This window comes from Pan troglodytes, chromosome 11, assembly GCF_028858775.2.
Source record: "Pan troglodytes isolate AG18354 chromosome 11, NHGRI_mPanTro3-v2.0_pri, whole genome shotgun sequence".
Lineage (NCBI taxonomy): Eukaryota > Metazoa > Chordata > Mammalia > Primates > Hominidae > Pan > Pan troglodytes.
In genome coordinates this window covers 78,128,572-78,156,266 of record NC_072409.2, presented here as the reverse complement: position 1 = coordinate 78,156,266, position 27,695 = coordinate 78,128,572, and the positions used below count along the sequence as shown (strand labels likewise).

General features: G+C 38.7%; 1 protein-coding gene across 10 annotated transcripts in view; it reads left to right on the top strand.

Moving 5' to 3' along the window:
• The window catches only part of DCAF10 (DDB1 and CUL4 associated factor 10), a 60,867-nt gene that overhangs the window by 23,874 nt on the left and 9,298 nt on the right, over positions 1-27,695 (top strand). For 7 of the 10 annotated variants that reach the window (XM_001170070.7, XM_009456647.5, XM_063788551.1 and 4 more), the window contains one exon: positions 17,304-17,501. The exons of the other annotated variants lie outside the window; for them this stretch is intronic. In XM_001170070.7, the coding sequence (XP_001170070.1) occupies positions 17,304-17,501 (198 nt within the window). The remainder of the gene's footprint in view (positions 1-17,303; positions 17,502-27,695) is intronic. 10 annotated transcript variants of the gene reach the window in all.

The following is a 27,695-nucleotide window of genomic DNA, read 5'->3' as shown; positions in this document are numbered from 1 at the left end:
AAGACCAAGGGCTTTAATAAAGATAAAATGAAACAGTACACATTAATAAAAGGAAAAGTCTACCAAGAAGATATAATAATTATGAACTTAAATGCACCTTAAATATAGCCTTAAAATACACAAAGCAAAAACAGAATTATAAAGAATTAGAAGTCTACAATTATAGTGAGATATTTTAATACAGGTGTGTCCAAAACTGATAAATCAAGCAGATAAAAATTAGGCAGTAGAAGATTTTAAAATATCCTGAACAAATGGCTGTTATTAAAAAGTCAAAAAAATACAGATGCTGGTGAGGTTACGGAGAAAAAGGAACACCTATACACTGTTGGTGAGAGTGTAAATTAGTTCAGCCATTGTGGAAAATAGTGTGTTGATTCCTCAAAGACCTAAAAACAACTACCATTCGACCCAGGAGTCCCATTACAGGGTATATACCCAAAGGAATAAAGACACATGCATGCATATGTTCATTGCAGCACTATTCACAATAGCAAAAACATGGAATCAACCTAAATGCCCATTAATGGCAGACTGGATAAGGAAAACATAGTACATATATACCATGGAATACTATGCAGCCATAAAAAAGAATGAGATCATGTCCTTTGCAGGAACATGGGTAAAACTGGAGGCCATTATCTTTAGCAAATTAATGCAGGAACGGAAAACCAAATACTGCATGTTCTCACTTAGAAGTGGGAGCTAGATGATGAGAACACATGGACAACATAGAGGGGAGCAACAGACGCTGGGGCCTTCCAGAGAGTGGAGGGTGGGAGGTGGGAGAGGATCAGGTTAAATAACTAATGAGTACTAGGCTTAATACCTGAGTGACAAAATAATCTGTACAGCAAACCTCTATGACACAAGTTTAGCTATATAACAAACCTACACATGTACCCCGAACTTAAAAATTTAAAAAAGTGGCTGGGCACAGTGGCTCATGCCTGTAATCCCAGCACTTTGGGAGGCGGAGGCAGGCGGATCACCTGAAGTCAGGAGTTTGAGACCAGCCTGGCCAACATAGTGAAACCCCATCTCTACTAAAAATACAAAAAAACAAAAACAAAAACAAAAAAATAGCCAGGCTTGGTGGCGCGTGCCTGTAATCCCAGCTACCCGGGAGGCTGAGGCAGGAGAATCGCTGGAACCCAGGAGGTGGCGGCTGTAGTGAGCCGAGATCGCGTCACTGCACACCAGCCTGAGCAACAGAGCGAGACTCCATCTTAAAAGAAAAAAAAAAAAGTTAAAAAAAGTGGTATATTTCTTTAAAAAAAAAAAAGGCAATATGAACAGAGTTAATGCATAGCTGAACAAATGAGAAAAGGTATTTCAATGTTAAAAGCTGACAAGGGATTAATGCCCAGAATATACAAGGGACTCCTGCAAATAAAAATCAGGAGGGCAACCCCAGTAGAAAAATGAGCAAAGGATATGGACAAACAATTGATAGAAAGGAAACCCCTACAGCTATTATGCATGTAAAGAGAAGCTTAAAGTTATTAGTAATCACACAAATGAGAATTAGAACAAAATGGCACTTTACATCTACTGGACTGCAAAAATTTAAAAGCTGGATAAGCCAAATGTTGTCATAGATGGGTTCTGTACCTTGATGGCTGATGGGGTGTGGATGCTATAGCCTTTCTGGAAGGATCTAGGGCTACTAATGCTATGACCCAGCAGTTATGCTGCTTAGTATATAGTCCAGAGACATTCTCATAGGATCCACAAGAGCCCACAGGTTTGAGGTTGTTTGGTGTGGTGTATGTATGTGGGAGAGCACTGGAGCCAACTGAGTGCCCACCATCAATGAGAGAATGCACAGGTGAAATGTGGCAGATGATGCCAGGGTGATGTTCGGCAATGGGAACCCAGATTAGATATGCCTGTGCCACATGTATGAGATTTCAGAACCTAGCAGTTTTTTAGAGAGAAAAAATAGTAAGAAGCAGAATATGTAATACACTATCATTTATGCAAATAAAACATACACCCAAATACCACAATACCTTTTTTTTTTTTTTTTTTTTGAGATGGAGTTGTGCTCTTGTTGCCCAGGCTGGAGTGCAATGGCGCGATCTCGGCTCACCACAACCTCTGCCTTCCAGGTTCAAGCGATTCTCCTGCCTCAGCCTCCCAAGTAGCTGGGTTTACAGGCATGTGCCACCACGCCTGGCTAATTTTGTATTTTTTAGTAGAGACAGGGTTTCTCCATGTTAATCAGGGTGGTCTCGAACTCCCGACCTCAGGTGATCCACCTGCCTTGGTCTCCCAAAGTGCTGGGATTACAGAGGTGAGCCACTGCGCCCGGCCACCACAATACCTATTTTGTAAGAACACCAACGTAAGAAGCAACTACATGCGATCAGAACAAAATCCTTGCGTAAATGGGTAGGGGAGGAAATGAAAGTTGGAGGTGGGGATAAATGGAAACAAATGCTTAGACAACAAAGTGACCTGGGAACCTTGCACAGATTGGTGATGAAAATATGCTACAATAGGATAAAAGTATGATTAACTCCACCTTCTGCATCTGGGGGTCTCAAAAACAAGCAAGCAAACAAGCAGGTAGAAAACAAAAACAAAAAGAAAAGATGCAAAACAGAGTTATCAAAATGGTGGTAGAGTTAATGTATTTACATTAAACAAATATGTTTTTAAGAACAAAAAATATCCTGAACAATGTTTCTAATTAAAAACAAATGCTGGATAAAATGTAATATATATATATATTTCTAATATGTAGTTGAGCTGATAAGAAGGACAGGAATCCATGGGCCAAAAATGAAATGGAATCAGGAATGCAAAGAAGTAAACAGGTGTTCAGTTGGCTTTTACCCTGGAGGCTTCTGCCAAGTGCTGGTGACCTTGAGCTTCTGTTTTGACAAGTATGAGAAGTAAAGGGAACAAGAGAGATAATTCTAGAACCAGTTTAAGGTGAGGAATTTAGTAGAAAGTGACTCTGCATAAGGCTGGGACCCCAAAAGTGCTTACTTTCAGCAAAAAGGTGATCTAGAGATAAACCACCCTGTTCATCTAGGCTGTGGCATTGGGGACAGAAGTAGCTGAATATCTTATTTTATTTTATTTTAGAGAAAGTCTCCCTCTATTTTAGAGACAGAGTCCCACTCTGTTGCCCAGGCTGGAGTTCAGTGGCATGATCATAGCTCAAGGGATTTTCCCATTTCAACCTCCCGAGTAGCTGGGACTATAGGTGTGTGGCACCACCCCTGGCTATTAAAAAAAATTTCTTTTTGTAGAGACAGGGTCTTGCTATGTTGCCCAGGCTGGTCTGACGCTGCTGACCTCAAGCAATCCTCCCACCTCGGCCTCCCTAAGTGCTGAAATTACAGGCATGAGCCACTGTGCCTGGCCCTCCTCTGTGAATATCTAACCACAATCCAGCACTCATGCATGTGTGGGACCCAAATTCACACTACCATATAGTTCAAAATCTCCAGCCAACAATTTTCAATTGGATTCAGGTTGGAAGCACTGTCATGTATCTGTAAAAACAAATATAAGTCTGCCAGGTGCAGTGGCACACACCTGTAGTTCCAGGTACTTGGGAGGCCAAGGCTGAGCCCAGGAGTTCATGGACAGCCTGAGCAAAATAGCAAGACCCCCTCTCAGAAAAAAGAAAAAAAAAAAAGGAAAACAAATTCAAATCTTCTCTGGAGGCAAAAAGTCAGCATCATAAAGAAGTTGATTCTCCCCAAATTATTCCATAAATCCAGTGTAGTTTTAGTTAACATACCAACAGAGTTTTTCATAAAACTTGATTTTAAAACTTATATAGAACAGCAAGAGCGAGGCATGGTGGTGCATGCCTATAGTATGTAGTCTTAAAACAGGAGTAGATTAAGTGACAATGGAATATCCCAGAAACAGACCTGTGTATCTATAAAAATGTTGTATATGATAGCAGGGGCATTATACATCAGTGGGGGGTGGAAATGGAAAAGAGAGGTTTGGCTATATATATATGAAAAAATAGAATAAAATTAGATCTCTACTTCACACCATAAGTGAAAATAACTTCCAGTTAGATTAAAGATCTAATTATGAAAGCAAAGCTTTAAAGTTTTAGGAGAAAGTATAGAATATAGTTGTGTTCTAAGTGTAAGAAAGGATTTTTTTAGATACAAAAAGCATAAATCATTAAGGATTGATCAGTTCAACTGCATAAAAATTTTAAACTTCATTGTAACCAAACGCATCATAATAATGTGAGAAGATAGGCTACAGTTGGTGGGAGAAGGTATTTTCAATGTACATAACCAGAAAAGTATTAGTATATAAGATAATAGCCCTTTAGCAAAAGAGGCAGAGAATCACCTAAGATAAACTACAATGAACAGGCCGGGCACGGTGGCTCATGCCTGTAATTCCCGCACTTTTGGGTGGATCACCTGAGGTAGGGAGTTCGAGACCAGCCTGACCAACATGGAGAAACCCCGTCTCTACTAAAAATACAAAAATTAGCCGGGCATGGTGGTGCATGCCTGTAATCCCAGCTACTCGGGAGGCTGAGACAGGAGAATCACTTGAACCCGGGAGGCGGAGGTTGCGGTGAGCCAAGATTGTGCCATTGCATTCCAGCCTGGGCAACAAGAGCAAGACTCCATGTCAAAAAAATTAATAAATAAAATAAAATAAAACAAAAAACTACAATGAAGAATAACTACAGAAAGATGTTCAAGCTTATCATTTATTATGGAAGTGCAAATAAAAATAACAGTAAATATCAAGTATTGGCAGAAAAATACTTGGTATTTCTCTCGGCAGCGAAATGTTGAGAAATAGGCACTCTTAGATATTACTGATGAAGTGTAAATTTATAACATTATTTTGAAGAGCAGTTGAGCAATATATGGTAAAGCTGAAGATTAATTTTTTTTTAATAATTAATGCAGGCTGGGCATGGTGGCTCATACCTGTAATCCCAGCATTTTGGGAGGCTGAGGTGGGACAATCACTGGAGGGCAGGAGTTCAAGACCAGCCTGGGCAACACAGTGAGACTCCGTCTCTACAAACAATTTAAAAATTAGCCAGGTGTAGTTGCACGTGCCTATAGTCCCAGCTACTTAGAAAGCTTAGGAGGAATGCTTGAGCCCAGGAGTTTGAGGCTGCAGGGAGCCATGATTGCACCACTGCATTCCAGTCTGGGTGACAGAGCAAGACCCTGTCTCTTAAAGAATAAAGAAGAAGAAGAAAGAAATTAATGCATATGTGGACACGGAGGTATATGAAGAAGGTTCATTATAGCATTGTTTGTAATAGAAGTTGGAAACGAATGTCTATCAAGAGGAAATATTAATAGATAAATAAATTCTGGTGTACTTATACAATGAAATACTATACATCAGTTAAGATAAATGAACTAAAAGCATCAGCATCTGATACACATCTCAGAAATTTAAAGTTGAGGTAGAAAAGAAAAAAATGTAGAATGAGCTTTATATAGTGTGATACCATTTACATAAAATTCGAAAACATTACAAACATAAGCTTGGTGAGGGCATGTATTTGTTCTGTGCTCTATCCCAGCATCTAGAATTGTGCCTAGCATATGGTGGGTTCTTATTAAACATTTACAGAGAAAAAACTGAACGCAAAACAATACTATAAAGTGTTTATGGTTACATACATATGAATTCATGGTATTAAAAATTTACATGGGAATAACAACAACTTTTGGATAGTGGTTCCCTCTGGGGAGGAAGAGAAGGGAAGGGATTGGGGAGGGATATACAAGGCACTTCAACTGTGTTTGTAATGTTCAAAAATATGTGAAAGATAAAATGTTAAAATTGATAAAGCTGAGTGGTATCACAGATGTTTGTTATATTTTTCGTAGTTTTCTCTATGTTGCTAATATGTTATAATTTAAAAATTTCTTAGAAAGATAAGACTTGTGCCAAGTTGTTTGCCTTTACTCAAAACAACCTTTGGCTAATCCGGTATTAGAATGTATTATTTATCAATGTTAGCCTTCATTTGCTGCTGCCAGTATGCCTGCCATAGCAACTCATGCCTACAAATTTGAATCTGCTTCTTCTGATCTGTTGATTAGAGAAATCGATTTTGAAGCTCGTTTAGAAGTATACATAACTTAAGAGTTTTGGCTGGGCGCAGTGGCTCATGCCTGTAATCCCAGCACTTTGGGAGGCTGAGGTGGGCAGATTGCCTGAGGTCAGGAGTTCCAGACCAACCTGGCTAACATGGTGAAACCCCGTCTCTATTAAAAATACAAAAATTAGCTGGGCGTGGTGGCACACGCCTGCAGTCCCAGCTACTCGGGAGGCAGGAGACTCGCTTGAACCCAGGAGGCAGAGGTTGCAGTGAGCCGAGATCGCGCCACTGCACTCCAGCCTGGGCGATAGAGCGAGACTCTGTCTCAAAAAAAAAGAAAGTTTTGAGTGAGGATCTGAAGAGTCTTTGGTGCATGAGCTCAAGTGTGCTTTATTTATTAATAATACTAACTTCCATTTTTTAATGCTTTCTATGTGCCAAACCTTCTGTGAAGCACTTTTTATACATTACTTAATCCTCACAGTATCCCTCTGTGAGACAGATATTGTAGCTATTTAAGGAATAAAAAACTATAACTCAAATAAAGAGATTTGCCCAAGTTCTTAGATATAGTAAGTGGTGAAGCTGGAATTCATACTCAGTTCCATTAGATCACCTCACTGTACTGTTCAGAGACAGGGGCATGCATTTTCTGGTTTGAATCTAGACAGTCATTTTGTACATACTTGGTAATGTCTTCTAGTTCATTTCTTAGTTTTGTAGTTTGCTTATTATCTTGTAAAATAAAAAAATAAAAAACATTGGTAGTTACGGACAATATTTTCTATTAGTTCATATTTTGGGAAAGTAGTGGGAAAAGTCTGTAATTTAAATACTTACACCCATTATACAGGCTTACTTCTCATTCCTGAGGGATCTGTATGTGGATTTAGAGTTCCTTTAATAATCATTAGCTGGGCGTGGTGGCCGGCACCTGTAATCCCAGCTACTCGGGAGGCTGAGGCAGAGAATTGCTTGAACCTGGGAGGCGGAGGCTGTAGTGACCCGAGATTGTGCCACTGCACTCCAGCCTGGGCGACAGAGCGAGACTCCGTCTCAAAAAACAAAACAAAAGAAAGATCTAGGTCCCCCCAGTTATGAAGTTGCAGGGAGAAGCCCGGAGGTCATCATAAGAATATTTACTTAGTGATATTACATTTAAAAAATTAGTACCTATTTAGTCGGGCATGGTGGCGGGTGCCTGTAATCCCAGCTACTCAGGAGGCTGAGGCAGGAGAATCGCCTGAACCATCTAAAAAATAATAATAATAATTAGTACCCATTTAGGCTGTGCATGGTAGCTCATGTCTGTAATCCCAGTACCTTGGGACGCCGAGGTAGGCAGACCACCTGAGGTCAGGAGTTCGAGACCATCCTGGCCAACATGGTGAAACCCCATCTCTACTAAAAATACAAAAATTAGTGGGGCATGGTGGCGGGTGCCTGTAATCCCAGCTATTCGGGAGGCTGAGGCAGGAGAATCGCTTGAACCCAGGAGGTGGAGGTTGCAGTGAGCCGAGATCACGCCATTGCATGCCAGCCTGGGCAACAAGAGCGAGACTCCGTCTCAAAAAAAAAAAAAATTAATACCCATTTAAATATATCCCAGGATCTATTTCTCCCTCCCACTGTCTTTGTTGGCGTGCTGCTGATTGTTAAATTTCAAACTATATAATGCAAATGTAGTGCTGTGTCAGTGGGAACACGAAATTTCTTATCTTACAAAGGATGCAGAATTTTGCAAAACCCTGAAAATTATGTTAGAGAACTGGTCAAGTAATATAAAATCACTGGCAGATAATGATATCATAGAATTAAGAGTAGTGATCAATTAAAGAAAATGACATCAATTATGACATGATAGACACCTCAAAGCATTATGTGAATAACTCACAGGACTAAGGAAAAAGGCTCTTGGGAAAATTGATGAGGCCCTTGAATATTTATACAGAAATGACTCTCTGTTTTAGGTTTTGTTTTTTTTGTTTTTGTTTTTGTTTTTTGACAGGGTCTTGCTCTGTTACCTAGACTAGGCTGGTGTGCAGTGGCACGATCATGGCTCACTGCAACTTCTGCCTCCTGGGCTCAAGCAGTTCTCCTGCCTCAGCCTCTCAATAGCTGGGACTACAGGCTTGGCTAATCTTTTGTAGAGATAGGGTTTCTCTATGTTGCCGGGGCTGGTCTTGAACTCCTGACCTCAAGCAATCCACCTCGCTCAAAGTGTTGGGACTACAGGCGTGAGCTGAAATGACCTTCTTTTTGATTATACTACAAATTCAAATATGAAGTAAGGATGTCATATTCTGCTATCATTATTTCATTGGGAAGATTATGTAAAAAATGCCAAACATTTACTTTATTCTTGTTCTGAGAATTTGCATATGCAGATGCTCTTCAACTTCTGATGGGATTATCTCCCAATAAACCCATTGTCAGTTGAAAATATTGGAAGTCAAAATAAATTTAATACCCAGATAAACATCATAAAGTCAAAAAATTGTTAGTCAAACAATTTTAAGTGGGGGATCGTCTGTAGTTAAATAAACAGGAAAATGTTATTTTCATGAGTTTTCGTTTAATATTTTTTTAAGATATAGACTCAACAACACTTTCATTTATACAATGAAATGTTAGTACCCATTTTAATAGAATTCATTTTCAGTTTCTTTTATCCTTTACCATATCATCTGACAATGAAGACCTTGAATTTGTCCAGATGTCAGCTTACCCATAGCTGTTACAGTCATGTATGCTGGGGTTTGATGGGGACATTTGGAGAAGTTCTGTGATTCAGAGACACAGATTTCAGTGTGTTTGAAGGGTTGTCTCTTATTTATTGGGGTCTGTGGAGTTATAAATATTTTACAATTATTAACTTATTAAGCTAGACTGAGTTTTGAGAGGACTAGGCCCACATATCCAAGGATTTGTCTAACGCTACATTCTCTGCATCTGTTGATTTTGGGATAAAAATTGTTCTAGGTGCTTTAATTTATCTCCTAGTGTACATTCTTAATATTCTACAATTTTTTTCTCTTTATCAGTGATTTTCCAATACCAAAGTTTTTTTTGTTTGCTTTGCCGCCTAGGCTGGAGTGCAGTGGTGTGATCTCGGCTCACTGCAGCCTCCGCCCCGCCAGCTCAAGCGATTCTCCTGCGTCAGCCTCCCGAGTAGCTGATATTACAGGCAGGCGTCACCACACCTGGCTAATTTTCGTATTTTTAGTAGAGATGGGGTTACATCATGTTGCCCAGGCTGGTCTCAAACTCGAGCTCTGGTGATCCGCCCTTGTTGACCTCCCAAAGTACTGGAATTACAGGAGTGAGACACTGTGCCCAGCCATCTTTTTTTAAATTTATGTTTTACTAAACAGCAACTTCCAATATCAAAGTTTTTAATAAGTAATATTTTGAGGCAAAAATGAGCCAATTAAAGTCAAAGTATTGAATTTCTCATTAAACTTATTCAATTCAAAATTATTAGCTTTTATTCCAACTTTATATTTTTCTATATTTTTGGTATTAAAATATCCTTTCATGCAACAATTATAGTTTTTTAAATGACCTTATTAAGAAAAATTAAAAAGCTAATCCCCCTTTTTATTTTTTATGAAAGTCCAACAGTCTGGAAACCTAGCCAGTTCCGAGATCTTTCTGAAACTCTCATTCTAATAATCTCTCTTCCTTAAAACTCTCAGACCACTGTGGCCTACAGCAATATAACCCCACTGGGGTTTTAAATCCATCTGTGCATTAAGTATTTTCTGTAGACTGAATAAAATATCTTTGTTATTTTTTAAAAACTTTTCAAATGTATGAATATGCTCAATTTATTTTAAAACTTTAACTTTCCAGTAGCTTTTTAGAAAATATTTTTTGTACGTATTTTTCTCAATCACGTACTTTTTTTTTTTTTTTTTTTTTTTTTTTTTGAGACAGGGTTTCACTCATGTCGCCCAGGCTGGAGTGCAGTGGTGCTATCTCGACTCACTGCAACCTCCGCCTCCCTGGCTCAAGCGATTCTCTTGCCTCAGCCTCCTGAGTAGCTGGGACTACAGGCGTGTGCCACACCTGGCTAATTTTGGTATTTTTCATAGAGACGAGGTCTCACCATGTTGCCCAGGCTGGTCTCAAACTCCTGAATTCAAGAGATCAGCTGGCCTCGGCCTCCCATAGTGCTGGGATTATGGATGTGAGCCACTGTGCTCAGTCTCAGTCACATAATTTCTGTCAAATATGGAAGTCATTGAACTAGTTTTATTTTAGAAAGCATCATCAGGGCCGGGCGCAGTGGCTCATACCTGTAATCCTAGCACTTTGGGAGGTCGAAGTGGGCAGATCAGTTGAGGTCAGGAGTTCAAAACCCACTTGGCTAACATGTTGAAACCCTGTCTCTACTAAAAATGTAAAAAAAATTAGCTGGGGCCAGGTGTGGTGGCTCACGCCTGTAATCCCAGCACTTTGGGAGGCCGAGGCAGGCAGATCATTTGATGCCAGGAGTTTGAGACCAGCCTGGCCAAAATGGTGAAACCCTGTCTCTACTGAAAATACAAAAATTAACCGGGTGTGATGGTGGGCGCCTGTAATCCCAGCTACTCAGGAGGCTGAGGCAGGAGAATGACTTGAGCCCGGAAGGTGGAGTTGCAGTGAGCCGAGATCGCGCCACTGCACTCCAGCCTAGGAGACAGAGTGAGACTCCGTCCAAAAAAAAAAAAAAAAAAAAATTACCTGGGCGTGGTGGCGGGCACCTGTAATCCCAGCTACTTAGGAGGCTCAAGCAGGAGAATCGCTTGAACCCGGGAGGCGGAGGTTGCAGAGAGCTGAGAATCACGCCATTGCACTCCAGCCTGGGCAACAAGAGTGAAACTCAGTCTCAAAACAACAACAACAAAAAACATTATCAGTAAAGGTAAATCTATAAGGGAAAGATGGACTTGACAATATAAGAATTAAAATTTTATATAATGTGTCTGGTTCATCAGAGATTATCACAGGTTTGCTGAAATCCTTTGGAACATCAACGTGTAGGTTTGAAAACTGTACCCACTTCATATTGGTACTGAGAAGAAAGCCACCATTTTTGGCTGTATTGCCCTTAGAACTGTTTACAGAAAAATTCCCCAATCCCTGCCAGAGGCGCCGGCACACGGCCCCAAACGCCGTCCGCGCCGCCACGGTAAGGCTGTATTGGACAGTTATGAATATTTTGCTGTGCTTGATGCTAAAGAACTTGGTATCTCTATTAAAGTACACGAACCTCCAAGGAAAATAGAGCGATTTACTCTTCTCATATCAGTGCATATTTACAAGAAGCACGGAGTTCAGTATGAAATGAGAACACTTTACAGATGTTTAGAGTTAGAACATCTAACTGGAAGCACAGCAGATGTCTACTTGGAATATATTCAGCGAAACTTACCTGAAAGGGTTGCCATGGAAGTAACAAAGACACAATTAGAACAGTTACCAGAACACATCAAGGAGCCAATCTGGGAAACACTATCAGAAGAAAAAGAAGAAAGCAAGTCTTAAAGCCTCAGGGAGGCCATTTTTGCCTGAATTTGAAATGAGGGTGGGCCAGATGAGTATGTTTAAGTGGAGAGTGCTTCCAGCTGAGATGATTTGAGTCTGCCCTAACTGCTCCATTGAGTTCTCGTGCCCTCATCAGCTGAGAGCAGGGAATGGAACTTTAATGCAAGAACCACTTTTATCTATTCTTTTTTATACATGTCATTGTTTCAGTTCTGATTTCAACAAACATGAGCAAACCACTTTGACTCAAAGCGGAAAGAGTGAAAATTCTATTTTGTTATGCTACTGGTGTTCAATTATTAGTTTGTACCATTTTTAATTTATGTCAGTTGATGCATCTGAAAATAAGTGCTTGAAGTGTTCACACCCTTACTTTTTTTTTTTAAGATTCCTAGAAGGAATCTTTGGTTAATTCAGATTGAGCAGTTAAAGTTTTTGCTATTTACCTTTGTGCAGGCTGGCATATGCTAATTTGGGGGTGGTAACCAACCAATTTTATCTCATTTAAGCATTACATTTTGAAGACTGTGAATATACTTCACAGCAGATCAAACACATTTATGGCATGCACTGACCTCTTCTTGGAGCCCAGAACTTTATAGAGTTGCCTACCAGGGTTACTGTAATGGAATTTATGATCTTAAGAAATTACTAGTTGTATTATTTATCCTGTGATTCATTCATTCAATAAGCTTTTACTGCATAAACTTTGCATCCAGCACTGTAGTAAGTACCCAAAATTGAATAGAAATAATGGCTTTTGAAAATTGCGCAAAGCAGGCCGGGCACGGTGGCTCACACCTGTAATCCCAGCACTTTGGGAGGCCGAGGCGGGCGGATCACGAGGTCAGGAGATGGAGACCATCCTGGCTAACACGGTGAAACCCCGTCTCTACTAAAAATACAAAAATTAGCTGAACGTGGTGGCGTGTGCCTGTAATCCCAGCTACTCAGGAGGCCGAGGCAGGAGAATCCCTTGAACCTGGGAGATGGAGGCTGCAGTAAGACGAGATCGTGCCACTGCACTCTAGCCTGGCAACAGAGCAAGACTCCGTCTCAAAAAAAAAAAAAAAGAAAATTGTGCAAAGCATAGGTAAATATTTTTCTTTACTAAGCTTCTCACTGATAAGCCCTCTTTCTTTTGGTAAATGTCACTCTGTTTGTTAGGAGATGTCTGCTTTTCCATGAAATGAAATAGTGGCTAAAGCCCTGAAAGAGGCAAGACTACAATGGGCTGAAACAGTTGGTATAGCAACCCCAGAGAAGTGCTTCATTTTCTTTTTATAGTAGAAGCAGGTCCATGTCTTTTGTGGTTTCCTTCACATCTTTGGAGTAGTTATGACTTCTCAGTTTTTCCCCCCTTAAACTGCATTGCCTGTTCTCTTTTCCTGACATGCTATCAGGTATCAGTGTGTTGAATACATACTGCTTGTGTGTCAAAAAAAAAAAAAAAAAAGAATTAAAATTTTGATTAGCTGGGCATGGTGGCATGTGCCCATAGTCCCAGCTACTCAGGAGGCTGAGACAAGGAGGGTTGCTTGAGCCTGGGAGGTCAAGGCTGCAGTGAGCCATAATCATCACTGCACTCCAGCCCGGGCAACAGAGCAAGACCCTGTCTCAAGAAAAAAAAAAAATTAAAATTTTGATATGGGAAGAAAACATAAACCATATAAAAGATAGAAATATGTGGAAAATATATGCAATGCACAGTATTTGAAAAACGGATATATTATCTTTAAAGATTTTTTTTACAACTCAGTAATTAAAATAATACTGCAGTTGTAAAATCAGCAAGGAACATGAACAGCAAAGAAATATATTTTTCTAATAAATGTGAAAAAGTTTCAACTTTACTAAAAATAAAAGTTTCAACTTAAAACAAGATGATTTTTTTTCCTAGCACTTAGGAGAAAGTTTTTTTAAAGACCTATGTGGCAAGGATTTGGGAAAATGGACACTCTCCTAACTACTGATGCAACTCCATATTGGTATGTTTTTTTGGAGAACAATTTGGCTACATTTAAAAAAACTTACATTAAAAAAAATCTCATTTTACTTAGCAATATGTTTTTCTGGAAATATACTTAGAGAAATACATAGGGATGTGATTAATATTTGGCTGTAAGTATGCTCATCTTAGTGTTTTTTAGTAGTAAAAAATTGTAAGCAATCCAAACACCCAAAAATTGCATATTCATTTTAAAAAGAAGCCGGGCACAGTGGCTCACTCCTATAATCCCAGCACTTTGGGAGGCCGAGGCAGGCAGATCACCTGAGGGTCAGGAGTTTGTGACCAGCCTGGCCAACCTGACAAAACCTGTCTCTACTAAAAATACAAAAATTAGCTGGGCGTCGTGGCGGGCGCCTGTAATCCCAGCTACTCTGGAGGCTGAGGCATGAGAATCACTTGAATGTAGGAGGTAGAGGTTGCAGTGAGCACCTGGGGGATAAAGCGTGACTCTGTCTCCAAAAAAAAAAAAAAATTAAAAAGAAAAAAGGTTTCAGTTCTTCATACAGTGAACACTATTCAGCCATTAAACATGATTTTGTTAATAAATCTTTAATAATGGCAATATGTTTTTGAGATAATATTAGGTTTAAAACAGAAATTAAGCTAAACATCAATAAAGTGGTTATTTTTGGTGATGGATTTTTCTTTTTTCTTTTTCTTTTTTTTGAGACGGAATCTTGCTCTGTGCCCCAGCTGGAGTGCAGTGGCACGATCTCAGCTCACTGCAACATCCGCCTCCCGGGTTCAAGCAATTCTCTGCCTCTGCCTCAGCCTCCGAGTAGGTGGGATTACAGGCGCCCGCCACCATGCCCAGCTAATTTTTTTTGTATTTTTAGTAGAGACAGGGTTTCACCATCTCGGCCAGGCTGGTCTTGAACTCCTGACCTTGTGATCCACCCGCCTCGGCCTCTCAAAGTGCTGGGATTACAGGCGTGAGCCACTGCACCCAGCCGATTTTTTTTCATTAAAAATATTTTCAATAGAAATGTTTTTTGTTATCGTTATTTTTAAAATAAGAGATGGGGTTTCGTCATGTTGCCCAGGCTGGTCTCAAACTCCTGAGCTCAAGTGATCCATCCATCTTGGCCTTCCAAAATGTTGGGATTATAGGTATGAGCTACCACGCTTGGCCAGGAAAAGTATTTTTATAATTAAAAAATAGTTACTGGTAATCACCATAGAATAAATCCATAATGTATTCCCTAGTCATCTCTACTTTCCCACACACAGCACTCCTAACTGCTGCTTCTCAGAGGGCACCATCCGCTCACATGCCTGTGTATCTTTGCTTAGTAACCCTGACCACTTAGGGAGTTCCTGCTCATCTTTTATTCAGTTCAAATGATAACATCATGAAGTCTTTCCCAGCCACCCTCTTTGCTTATTCCACACAATTATTTCATGTAATTATGTAGTTACAGTGTCTTTTCTGCTAGGCAGTGAACTCCTCTTTCATTTATTTTGTAAGTATTTGTTGAGTGCATATGTGTCTGGCACCATGTGTATCGTATACTGCAGATCTAACCATGACCCTAGGCAGACAGGTTCCTTCTGTCTTCAGGGAGTTTACAGTAAAGTTGTTCCTTACAGTATAATATTAAGTATTATGATAGAAGCTCCCAGAATGCTTTGGGAGCTCAGAGAATTGGTAGGTCTACCAGGCTGGTTAAACAAGGAAGGCTTCCTGGAGGGCATAACAGCTGAATAGAGTTATATGCCACATAACGTTTTAGTGAGTGACATCATATACAACAGTGGTTCCAGAAGATTATAATGGAGCTGAAAAATTCCTATTGCCTAATACTTACTATGTTATACTTATTATTGTTATTTTAGAATGTACTCCTACTTAAAAAAAAATTAAACTGTAAAACAGCCTCAGGGAGGTTCTTCAGGAGGTATTCCAGGAGAAGCCATTGTTATCAGGAGATGACAGCTCTGTTCCTGTTATTGCCCCTGGAGGCCTTCCAGTGGGGCAAGATGTGGAGATGGAAGACAGTGATATTGATGATTTTTACCCTGTGTAGAACTAGGCTAATGTGTGTCTTTGTTTTTAACAAAAAAGTTTAAAAAGTAAACATTTTAATAGAAAAAAGTTAATAAAATAAGGCTATAAAGAAAGAAAATATTTTTGTACAGTTGTACAATGTGTTTGTGTTTAAGCTGTTATTACAAAAGAGTCAAAAGTTTAAAAAATTAAAAATTCATGAAGTAAAAAAAGTTATAGTAATCGAAGGTTAATTTATTACTGATGAAAAATTTTTAAATTAATTTAGTGTAGCCTAAGTGTACAGTCTTTATAATGTCTACAGTAATGGACAGTAATGCCCTAGGCCTTCACACTGACTCACCCCTCACTCACTGACTCACCCAGAGCAACTCCCACTCCTGCAAGCTCCATTCATGGTAAGTGCCCTATACAGGTGTAACATTTTAAATCTTTTATACAGTACTTTTACTGTATTTTTTCTATCTTTCAATATACAAATACTTACGATTGTGTTACAGTTGCCTACAGTATTTAGTATGGTAACATGCTGTGCACATTTGTAGCCTATGAGTGATAGGCTATATACCATATATACCATATAACCTCAGTGTGTACCATCTAGGTTTGTGTAAGTTCATTCTATGATGTTCACACAACAACAAAATCACCTAAGGACACATTTCTCAGAATGTATTCCATCATTAAGTGACACATGATGGTATTAAAAAGAAAGCAAGAATTAGCCAGATCCAGGGGCAGGAGGAAGGTTGTTTCACCTAGCAGAAACAACCTGTGTAAACGCCTGGTATTTGAAAACCGTGATCAATTTTAGGAAGGTCGTTATGGTGTTTGTGGATATTGAGGTTGATTTCTGACAATTATATCTAAATTTATCTTAGAAGAAGCACCAGAATTCATTTCTTCTGTAAGAGATTAGGATAACAGCATGTATTACAGAAAGCATCCTAATGTTAAATTAAACGAAAATTCAAGTGTGAATAGTAGTTTATTTTTTAAGTATTTGTATTAAATATATTCTCACTAAGGATTGAGAAGTTAGTGTAAAATAATAAAAAGTCTGAATTATAGAGTATTTTAAGCCTATTTTGTAATTTTCTTGATTGGTCCTAATAAAATGTTGCTAAGAGATTATTTGGGAAATAGCTTTCAGTTAAAAGATTTAAAATAATGGCAATTTTATAGCAATTTTTGTATGTAACTCTGTTCTAAATAGAAAAAGATGTTCCTTGTAGCAGAGCAAATATTTCTCATGATTTTGATTATGTGTAATGTGTCCCTCTCGGCAATCAAGTCTTCAAAACTTCCTCTATCGCCTATTAAATTCTCTCTCATCATTTTTGTTTCCTATAGAGATTCTGAAGTTCTTTTTTTCCCTTCTGTCACTGTTTTCCAAACACTTACCCCTATTTCCAATTTCAAATAAAAATCAGTAATTTAAAGCAAATGGATCCAATTGCAATGTGACTGTCATTAAATCATAGTATCCTGGCTCTGTGATTATGCAAAGTATACTTTTTATAGTATATCAGTCATTGGGTTTACATAGTGAGTGTGTAGTCCTTTTTTTCTTTCTTTCTTGACTAGGTAATATAGTGACTGTTTCTCAAATCAATTTTCCTTTAAAAAGAGATTAAATGAACCAGGGTTTTGTTTTTCTGCTTTTATAGATTTCTTGATAACCGGCTGTTTGCTACCTGCTCTGATGACACTACAATAGCACTATGGGATCTGAGAAAATTGAACACCAAAGTATGCACTTTACATGGTCACACTAGCTGGGTGAAGAACATCGAATATGATACTAATACAAGACTCTTAGTAACATCAGGATTTGATGGAAATGTCATTATTTGGGACACTAACAGGTTTGTGAATAGGAGACCATGTTAGGATTATGAACAAAAACATTTTTTTAAAGATGGTGAACAAATTCAGTGTTCTGTCCTAGCCTCAAGAAGGAAACTGGCTGTAGGAAAAGCAACCAAAAAGTGATGATATATTTTGTTAATTGTACCTAGTCATATATTGCAACTAAAAATTTTGGGGAAAATTATACAGGAAGGAGACCAAGTAGTATAGTTAATGATGAAAACTGGCTTATAAAAAAAGAGTTTCCTGAATTTAAGGAAAAATATTTTTGCTATTTCTCCTGTGAAACTAAACTGTTTCTCACTTTTTCTTCCCTCAATTCTACATATATTTTGCAATTTTTGTTCTTTGTTTTCATGCATTAAAAGAGTAGTTCTCATTTGGAATGTTACTGATCTCAAAGGGAATGTTTAGGAATAAAGCGTGGGGCAGTTTTGGTTGTCACTATGGGGGAAGAGAACTATCTACTAGCATGTAGTCGGCAAGGACCAGAGTTTCTAAACATCCTGCAGTACACAGGTCAGTGTGCACAGTGGACTAGTTGTCCCACCTAAAATGCCAGTTATGCCTCTGTTGTGCAACATTCCAACAAAATGTCTCCTTATAAAGAAATTGATATTTAAAGAGTTGAAGTTTGAAAAACAATTAAAATATGCCTGCTTTGCTAGCTATGGTGAAATGATAATATAGTAAACACACCATGATCATTTCTGTGTATATTTGTTTTTGTTGTTGTTTTTGAGACAGGGTCTCGCATTGTCACCCAGGCTGTAGTGCAGTGGTACAGTCACAGCTCACTGCAGACTGGATCTCCCAGGCTTAAGTGATCCTCCTGCCTCAGACTCCTGAGCAGCTAGGACTATAGGCATGAGCCACCATGCCCACCTAATTTTTTATTTTTTGTAGAGACGGGGTCTCGCTATGCTGCCCAGGCTGGTCTTGAACTCCTGGGCTCAAGTGATCCTCCTGCCTCAGCTCCCAAAATACAAGGATTACAGGCATGAGCCACTGTGTGTGGCCATCATTTTCGAAATATTCTTTTTAGAGGTCATATGTAAAAAGAGAGGGGCTATTCTTGGAGATTTCTAGCTACCCATACTCGGGAAGGCAAAAACTATTGGTTATCTTTAGACAAAGACAAGCATACCTACTAAATGAATTTGTTTACTAAAATTTAGAAATAAAATTTGAATAGAAATATAAATGTAACTTCCAAATTAGTAGAGGGTAAAAAACTAATAAAACATGATCAATCCCATAGAAGCAGAGAAGGGAAGGAAAAAAGATAATTATTTAAAAGAACAGGTAAATTAGGAAGCACAAAACTAGTCATATACTGCAACTAAAAAGTTGGAGAAAATTATACAGGAAGGAGACCAAGTTGTATAGTTCATGATGAAAACTAGCTTACAAAATAAATTTCCTTAATTTCAGGAAAAATATTTTTTGTTATTTCACAAAGCATAAAACTAGTAGGCAGATAACCTAAGCTTCAATCCAAATATTAATAACTGTGATAAACGTATATGGGCTAAACTGTCCAGTTAAAAATAGACAGTGTTAGATTAGATTAAAAATAAAACAGAACTGTATTTTCTTTGTAAGGGACACAGTTAAAACATACAAACCTAGAAAAGTTGAAAGTAAAAGGATGAGAAAAAACAAACAATTATACGTCAAAGACAAAACAGTTGTGGCTACATTAATAGCAAACAAAATAAAGTTTAAGACAAAAAGCATTACTGATAAAAAGGTACTATAACAAAAGATTACTTTCACTAAAATATAAAAGCTTGTATGCACCTAAAAACATAGCATAAAACTATAAAAAGTAAAAGTGGACAGAATTCCAAGAAAGAAGTGAGAAATCTCCATCTCAGTGGAAAATATTAACAGCATTCTCTCATTTACTTATCTAGATAAGACAGACAAAAATGGGCCGGGCATGGTGGCTCACGCCTGTAATCCCAGCACTTTGGGAGGCTGAGGTGGGCAGATCACTTGAGGTCAGGAGACCAGCCTGGCCAACATGGTGAAACTCCAAATCTACTAAAAATACAAAAATTAGGCCACGTGTGGTGGCTCACACCTGTAATCCCAGCACTTCGGAAGGCCGAGGTGGGTGGATCACCTGAGGTCAGGAGTTCGAGACCAGCCTGGCCAGCATGCGGAAACCCCATCTCTACTAAAAATACAAAAATTAGCCAGGCGTGATGGCTGGCACCTGTAATCCCAGCTACTTGGGAGGCTGAGGCAGGAGAATCACTTGAACCCAGGAGGTAGAGGTTGCAGTGAGCCGAGGTTGTGCCACTGTACTCCAGCCTGGGCCACAGAGTCAGACTCTGTCTCAAAACAATAACAACAGCAACAACAAAAATAAATAAAACACAAAAATTAGCAGGGCCTAGTGGCACACGCCTGTAATCCCAGCTACTGAGGCAGGAGAATCGCTTGAACCTGGGAGGCAGAGGTGGCAGTGGGCCAGCCTGGGTGACAGAGTGAGATTCTGTCTCAAAAAAGAAAAATAACAACAACAACAAACAAAAATGGATAAGGCTATGGAAGATTTAAATATTATTAATAAGCTTGATGTATTACACATATTTAGATTTCTGCTACCAACAACTAGTGAAAACATCCTCTGAAGCAAACTTAGAACCAGTACAAAAATTGAGTATGTACTGAACTACAAAGTAGGTTTCAGCTGGTACCAAAGAACTATTATCACACAAACCATTTTCCCTGTTCTTAGTATCATTTAGTTATTAATTAAAAATTCTCATGTTTAGAGACTTATAAACTCACTTTTAAATAATTTATGGATCAAAGAAGAAATCATACTGAAGACAGGTTGAAAATTGATGAACTAAGCATCTTACTCAAAAAACTGGAAAAAAGTAAAAGGATAAACCCAATGAAAGTAGATGTATGGAAATGATAAGTGTAAAAGCATAAAATTGATGATGTCAAAAATGAAAATATAATAGAGGATTTTTAAAAGCCTGCTCTTTGAAAAAAGCTAATTGAATAGGCAATTCTCTGGCAAGATTCATCAAGAGAAAAAAGACATAAATAACTAATATCAGCAATAAAAAGGAGACAACAATATAGAAGAAGATGATAGATGAGCTTTATCCCTATATACTTGAAAACTTTGATGAAATAGCCAGTTTACTAAAAAATACACCTTAGCAAAACTGGCCAAGGAAGAAATAGAAAACCTGAAATAGACCTATTGCTAGGACTAATATTTAGCCAATATGTACTGGTTCAGCTGAAGTACTGTTAAAAGATTGAACTTCTTCCATACCAATTCGTAAATAGGCACTGCCCTGAGTTACCCTCTGACACCCTCTGACTACCCAGGCCCCTCTTCTAGAGATACCTCCCACAAAACCTTCCCGTGATTCAGCAGCAAAAGTCCCCCTTACACAATATGGCGATTCCAGGACCCTGTTCCAGCACAGCCATCTGCATCTATTCTGACTGGCAAGTGTTCATGCAGTGCTTGTTATTTAAATATTCTGAATATCACCTCTGCCACAGCCATTAAAGAAATGGAAAAAATGAGTTAAAAACTACCTACAGTACTAATAAAAGAGCAGGTCTGTCAGTTTTACAGGTGACTTCTACCAAATATTGCAAATAAGAGAGAACATTCTAATTTTATTAAACTGATCAGATTATTGAAAAAGGGAATTCTTACATCATGTATAAAATTAGTATGACCTTGATACCCGAACTTAACAAATATTAAAAAAAAGAAAGACCAATCTGTAATATGAATGTAAATACAAATATTCTAAATGCAAAGAAATTGAACCCTACATTATAGTAAATATCATGACCAAGTTGGGCTTACTCAAGGAATGAAAAGATGGTTTATCAATAGAAATTGTATTAATATAATTACCCACATTAACAGATAAAATGGGTAAATCTGTATGATTGTTTCAAATGAGGAATAAGATTCAACATTTATTCATAATTAAAAACAAAAGAGAGGAGATATCATAACCAACCTTTCAGAAATTAAAAGGATTAATAAGGAGTACTATGAGCAACTTTATGGCAACAAATTAGGCAACACAGATGAACAGATAGACACCTAAGGAGTCACAAATTACTGAAATTGACTTACGATAAATAGAAAATCTATTGACTTATAGACCTACAGCAAGTAAAGATATCGAATTGGTAATTTTTTTTTTAAGATGGAGTCATTGCAACCTCTGCTTCCCAGGTTCAAGTGATCCTCCTGCCTCAGCCTCCTAAGTAGCTGGGATTACAGGCATCCACCACCACCCCTGGCTAATTTTTGTATTCTTAGTAGAGACAGGGTTTCACCATGTTGGTCAGGCTGGTCTCAAACTCCTGACCTCAGTGATCTGCCCGCCTCGGCCTCCCAAAGTGCTGGGATTACAGGTGTTAGCCACTGTGACTGGCCTGAATTGGTAATTTAAAAATACTCCCACAGTGAAAAGCCCAGAATCAAATGGCTTCACTGATTAATTCTACCAAATATTTACATAGTAAATAATAACAGTCCTTCACAAACTCTTCCAGAATATAGAGGAGACAGGATATTTTCCAACTCATGCTTTGAGTCTACTATTATCCTGATACTAAAACCAGACAGACACCATAAGAATAGAAACTACAGGGCTGGGTGTGGTGGCTCATGCCTGTAATCCTAGCATTTTGAGAGGCCAAGGCGGGTGGATCACTTGAGGTCAGGAGTTCAAGACCAGCCTGGCCAACATGGTGAAACCCCACCTCTACTAAAAATACAAAATTAGCTGGGTGTGGTGGTGCATGCCTGTAATCTCAGCTACTCGGGAGGCTGAGGCAGGAGAATCATGTGAACCCAGAAGGTGGAAGTTGCAGTGAGCCAAGATCACACCATTGCACCCCAGCCTGGGGCACAAGAGTGAAACTCCATCTCAAAAAAAAAAAAAAAAAAAAAAAAAAGAATAGAAACCATAAATATTCCTAAAAAAAAAGGATGGAAAAATCCTCAACAAAATATTAGCAAATCTAACAATATATAAAAACATTTTTATGTCATCACCAAGTGGAATTTATCCCAGGAATACAGGGTTGGTTTAACTCCCAAAATCAGTTAATGTAATACATTATACTAATAAAGGTCAAAACCCATATGATAATCAAGACAGAAAAGCACTTGACAAAATCTTTGTGATAAAACTAGGCATAAAAGGGAATGTATTCAAAAGCTAAGAATCTTGCTTAACATTGAAAGACTGAATGCATTCCCCCTAAGATGGGAAGCAAGGCTCTCACCACTTTTTTTTGAAATTATACTGGAGGTGCAACATTGCACTGGAGGTGCAATCAGGTAAAAAAAAGAAAAGGCATTCAGAATAGAAAGGAAGACGTAAACTGTCTTCATATGCAGGAAATATGTTTCTGTATATAGAAAATAGTAAGGAACCTACCAAGAAATCCACTAGACCTAATAAACAAGTTTAGTAAATTCGCAAGATATACAATCAATTGTATTTCTACTTAAAAGCAATGAACAATCCAAAAATGAATGAAGAAAATAATTTAATTCACAATAGCATCAAAAAGGGTAAAATACATAGGAATAAAATTAACAAAAGAGGTATGAGATTTGTACACTGAAAACTATAAAACATTGCTAAAGGGAATATAAGAAGTTGTAAATAAATGGGGAGATAGTCCATGTTCATGGATTCGAAGACTCCATATTATTAATTAATAACAAGTATTGGCAAGAATATGGAGAAACTGGAACCCTGATTGCTGAAACCCACATTGCTGGTGGGAATGTAAAATGGAATAGCCACTTTAGAAAACAATTTGGCAGTTTCATAAAATGTTAAACATGGAGTTACCATATGATCCACCAATTCCACTCCTAGATATCTATTCAAGAGAAATGAACATATATGGCCACACAAAGACTTGTACATGAATATTTACAGTAGCACTCATAATAAGCAAAAATGGAACCAATCCAAATATCCAGCAAGTGGTAAATAGATAAACAAAATGTGGTGGATGTATGCAACAGAATTCTATTTAGCAATGAAAACAAACAAATAATTGATACATGCTATGACATGGATGAACCTCAATAAATTATGCTGGGTGAAAAAAGCCAACTTGCAAAAGACTACTTACTGTACGATTCTATTTATATGAAATATCTAGAATAGGTAAATCTATAGAGACAGAAAGTTGATTAGTGGTTGCCTGGAGCTGAGAGTGGGAACAGAAAGTGATTGCTAATGGGCAGGAGGAATCTCTTAAGGTGATGAAAATGTTCTAAAACTGGATTGTGTTGATGATTGCACAACTCTCTAAATTTACTAAAAAATTACTTAATTGCGGCCTGGCATGGTGGCTCACACCTGTAATCCCAGCACTTTGGGAGGCCGAGGGGGGTGGATCACCTGAGGTCAGGAGTTTGAGACCAGCCTGGCCAACATGGTGAAACCCCGTCTCTACTAAAAATACAAAAATTAGCCGGGCGTGGTCGTGGGCACCTGTAATCCCAGCTACTCAGGAGGCTGAGGCAGGAGAATTGCTTGAGTCCAGGAGGTGGAGGTTCCAGTGAGTCAAGATCACGCCACTGCTCTCCAGCCTGGGCGACACAGCGAGACTCTGTCTCAAAAAAAAAAAAAAACAAAAAACAATTTACACCTAAAATGAGTGAGTTTTATGGCATGTAAGTTATACCTCAATGAAACTCCTGAATCATTAATTAACTAGAGATAGAAGGAAATTTATCAAAAGTATATACTAAAAAATTATAGCACATTTTAAAATGGTGAACCTTAAGAAGATTTCTCCTTAAAATCTGGAAGGAGAGCTTGCTCACTGTTACCACTACTGTTCATCAGTGTCATGGGGTGGGTGAAGCGGGGGAGGGTACTAGTTGGTGCAATAAAAGAAGGAAGAAAACAATTATATATGGATTGGAAAGAAGAAAACAGTATTATTCACAGATGATATATCAGGGGTTGGCAAACTATTTCTGTAAAGGACCAGGTAGTACATATTTTAGGCTTTGTGTACTACATGGTCTCTGAGCTGTCATAGATGATACATAAATGAATAGATGTGGCTGTGTTTATACAAACTTTCTTTATAGAACCAGGCAGTGGTCAGGCACAGTGGCTCATGCCTATAATCCCATCACTTTGGGAGGCCAAGGTGGGAGGACTGTGTGAGCCCAGGAGTTTGAGACAAACCTGGGCAACATAGTGAGACCTCATCTCTAAAAAAATTTTAAAACATGGCCAGGCACAGTGGCTCACACCTGTAATCCCAGCACTTTGGGAGGTTGAGGTGGGCAGATCATGAGGTCAGGAGTTCGAGACCAGCCTGACCAATATAGTGAAACCCCGTGTCTACTAAAAATACAAAAAAATTAGCCAGGTGTGGCAGGTGCCTGTAATCCCAGCTACTCAGGAGGCTGAGGAAGGAGAATCGCTTCAACCTGGGAGGCGGAGGTTGCAGTGAGCCGAGATCGCACCACTGCATTCCAGCCTGGGCAACAGTGCAAGACTCCATCTCAACAACAACAACAACAAAAAATTTAAAACATTAGCCAGGTGTGGCCATGTGTGCCTGTAGTCCCAGGTACTCAAGAGGGCGAGACAGGAGGACCCCTTGAGCCCAGGAGTTCAAGGTTTCAGTGAGCCATGATTGCACCACTGCACTCTAGCCTGGGCAAGAGATTGACACCCTGTCTTTAAAACATAAAATAGATAAAAGTGGGCCAAATTTGGCCCATAGGCCAAAGTTTTCTACTCCCTGTTCTATATAGAAAATCTTACAAATTCCTCAGAGAAATTATCAGAATTAGTAAGATTTAACAAAGGTCATTAGATATAAATTATGGAAGACAGTAGGGAGGTTCCTCAAAAACTTAAAAATAGAACTACCATATAAATCCAACAATCCTTCTACTAGGTATATATCCAAAGGAAATTAAATCACTATGTCGAAAAGATATCTGCACTCTCATGTTCATTGCAGCAGTATTCACAGTAGCCACGATATGGAGTTAACCTAAACGTCCATCAATGAATGAATGGATTAAAAATGTTGTAATATACACAGCAAAATACTATTCAGCCTTAAGAAAGAAGGAAATTTTGTCATTTGCAACAATACGAATGAGCCTGGAGGACATTATATTAAACAAAATAAGCCAGGCTCAGAAAGACAAATATCACTTACATGTAGAATCTAAAAAAGTCAAAAACTCATAGAAGCAGATAGTAGAATGGTGGTTACCAGGGACTGGGGACAGGTGGGTGGAGTACAGTTGGGGGAAACTTTGGTAAAAAAATACAACATTTCAGTTAGGAGGAATAAAAGTTCAAGAGATTTATAAGATACAACATGATGACCACTGTTAATGACAATTTACTGTTGTTATTATATATAATTGAAATTTGTTAAAAGTAGATTTTAAGTTTTATCATCATAAATGCTAAGTATGTGAGGATATATATATAAATTAGCTTGATTTAGCCATTCCACAATATATACATATTTCAAAGAGTAGCCGGGTGTGGTGCCACACACCTGTAATCCCAGCTACTTGGGAGGCTAAGGCAGGAGAATTGCTTGAACCTGGGAGGAGGAGGCTGCAGTGAACCGAGATTGTGCCATTGCACTCCAGCTTGAGAGACAGAGTGGAATATAGTGGCACAATCATAGTTTACTACCACCCTGTCCTCCTGGGCTCAAGCCATCCTCCTACCTCAGCCTCTCAAGTACCTGGGACCACAGGTGTGACACTCTGCCTGGCTACTTTTGCATTTTTTCATAGAGACAGTGTCTCATTATGTTGCCCATGTTGGTCTCTAACTTCTGGCTCAAGTGATCGTCCCACCTCGGCCTCCCAAAGTGCTGGGATTACAGGCATGAGCCACTGCACCTAGCCAATAAGCAAATTTTAAAATAAAGGGCATAAACTGCCTGGGCACAGTGGCTCACGCCTGTAATCCCAGCACTTTGGGAGGCCGAGGCGGGTGGATCACTTGAGGTCAGGAGTTTGAGACCAGCCTGGTCAACATGGTAAAACCCCATCTTTACTAAAAATACAAAAATTAGCTGGGCGTGATGGCAGGCGCTTGTAATCCCGGTTACTCGGGAGGCTGAGGCGGGAGAATCGCTTGAACCTGGGAGGCAGAGGTTGCAGTGAGCCAAGATCACGCCACTGCATTGGGTGACAGAGTAAGACTCTGTCTCAAAAAAATAAATAAATAAATATATATATATATATATATATATATGAAAATAGATATTGAAAAGTTACCCAGAATATGAAAAAGATATTGAAATGAAATGAAAAGATAGAAAATATAAAGAAGCAAGTTATAAGAAAAGGAGAGTCAAACATGAATGTTTCATACATATATTTGGAGCTCTAAGAGAATAGAGAAAATCAGTGAGAGGCAATATTGGAATAATGACTGAGAAACTTTCAGAATATATGAATAATACGAATCTTAAGACTTGGAAAGTCAAATGAATCCCAGTAAAGATAAATAAAAAGAGATCCAAATTTACATATACCAGTGAAATTGCAGTACTCTAACGACAGAGAGAAGATTAACCAGAGGGGGGAAAAAAGATAAATTACACAAAGTAATAGTCAGACTAATAGCAGACTCACAAATAGTAACAATGGAAAATAGAACTCTGTGGAAAATTATCCTAAATATTCAGAAGGAAACAACGACCTAAAATTATATGCTAAGCTAAACCTTTATTCAATAAGATGAGTTGAGCTGGGCATAGTGGCTCATACTTATAATCTCAGCACTTTGAGAGGCTGAAGTGGGAGGATCACTTGAGACCAGGAGTTCCAAGACTAGCCTGGGCAACACAGCAAGACCCCATCTCTACAGAAAATTTAAAAATTAGCCAGGAGTGGTGGTGCACACCTGTAGTTCCAGCTACTTGGAAGGCTGAAGTGGGAAGATTCCTTGAGCCTGGGAATTTGAGGTTATAGTGAGCTATGATTATGCCACTGCACCCCAGCCTGGGCAACAGAGGGAGACCCAGTCTCTTAAAAGAGAGTGAAATAAAGATTTTCAGAACAGGCTGGGCATGGTGGCTCACGCCTATAATCCCAGCACTTTTGTAGGCCAAGGTGGTGGATCACCAGAGGTCAGGAT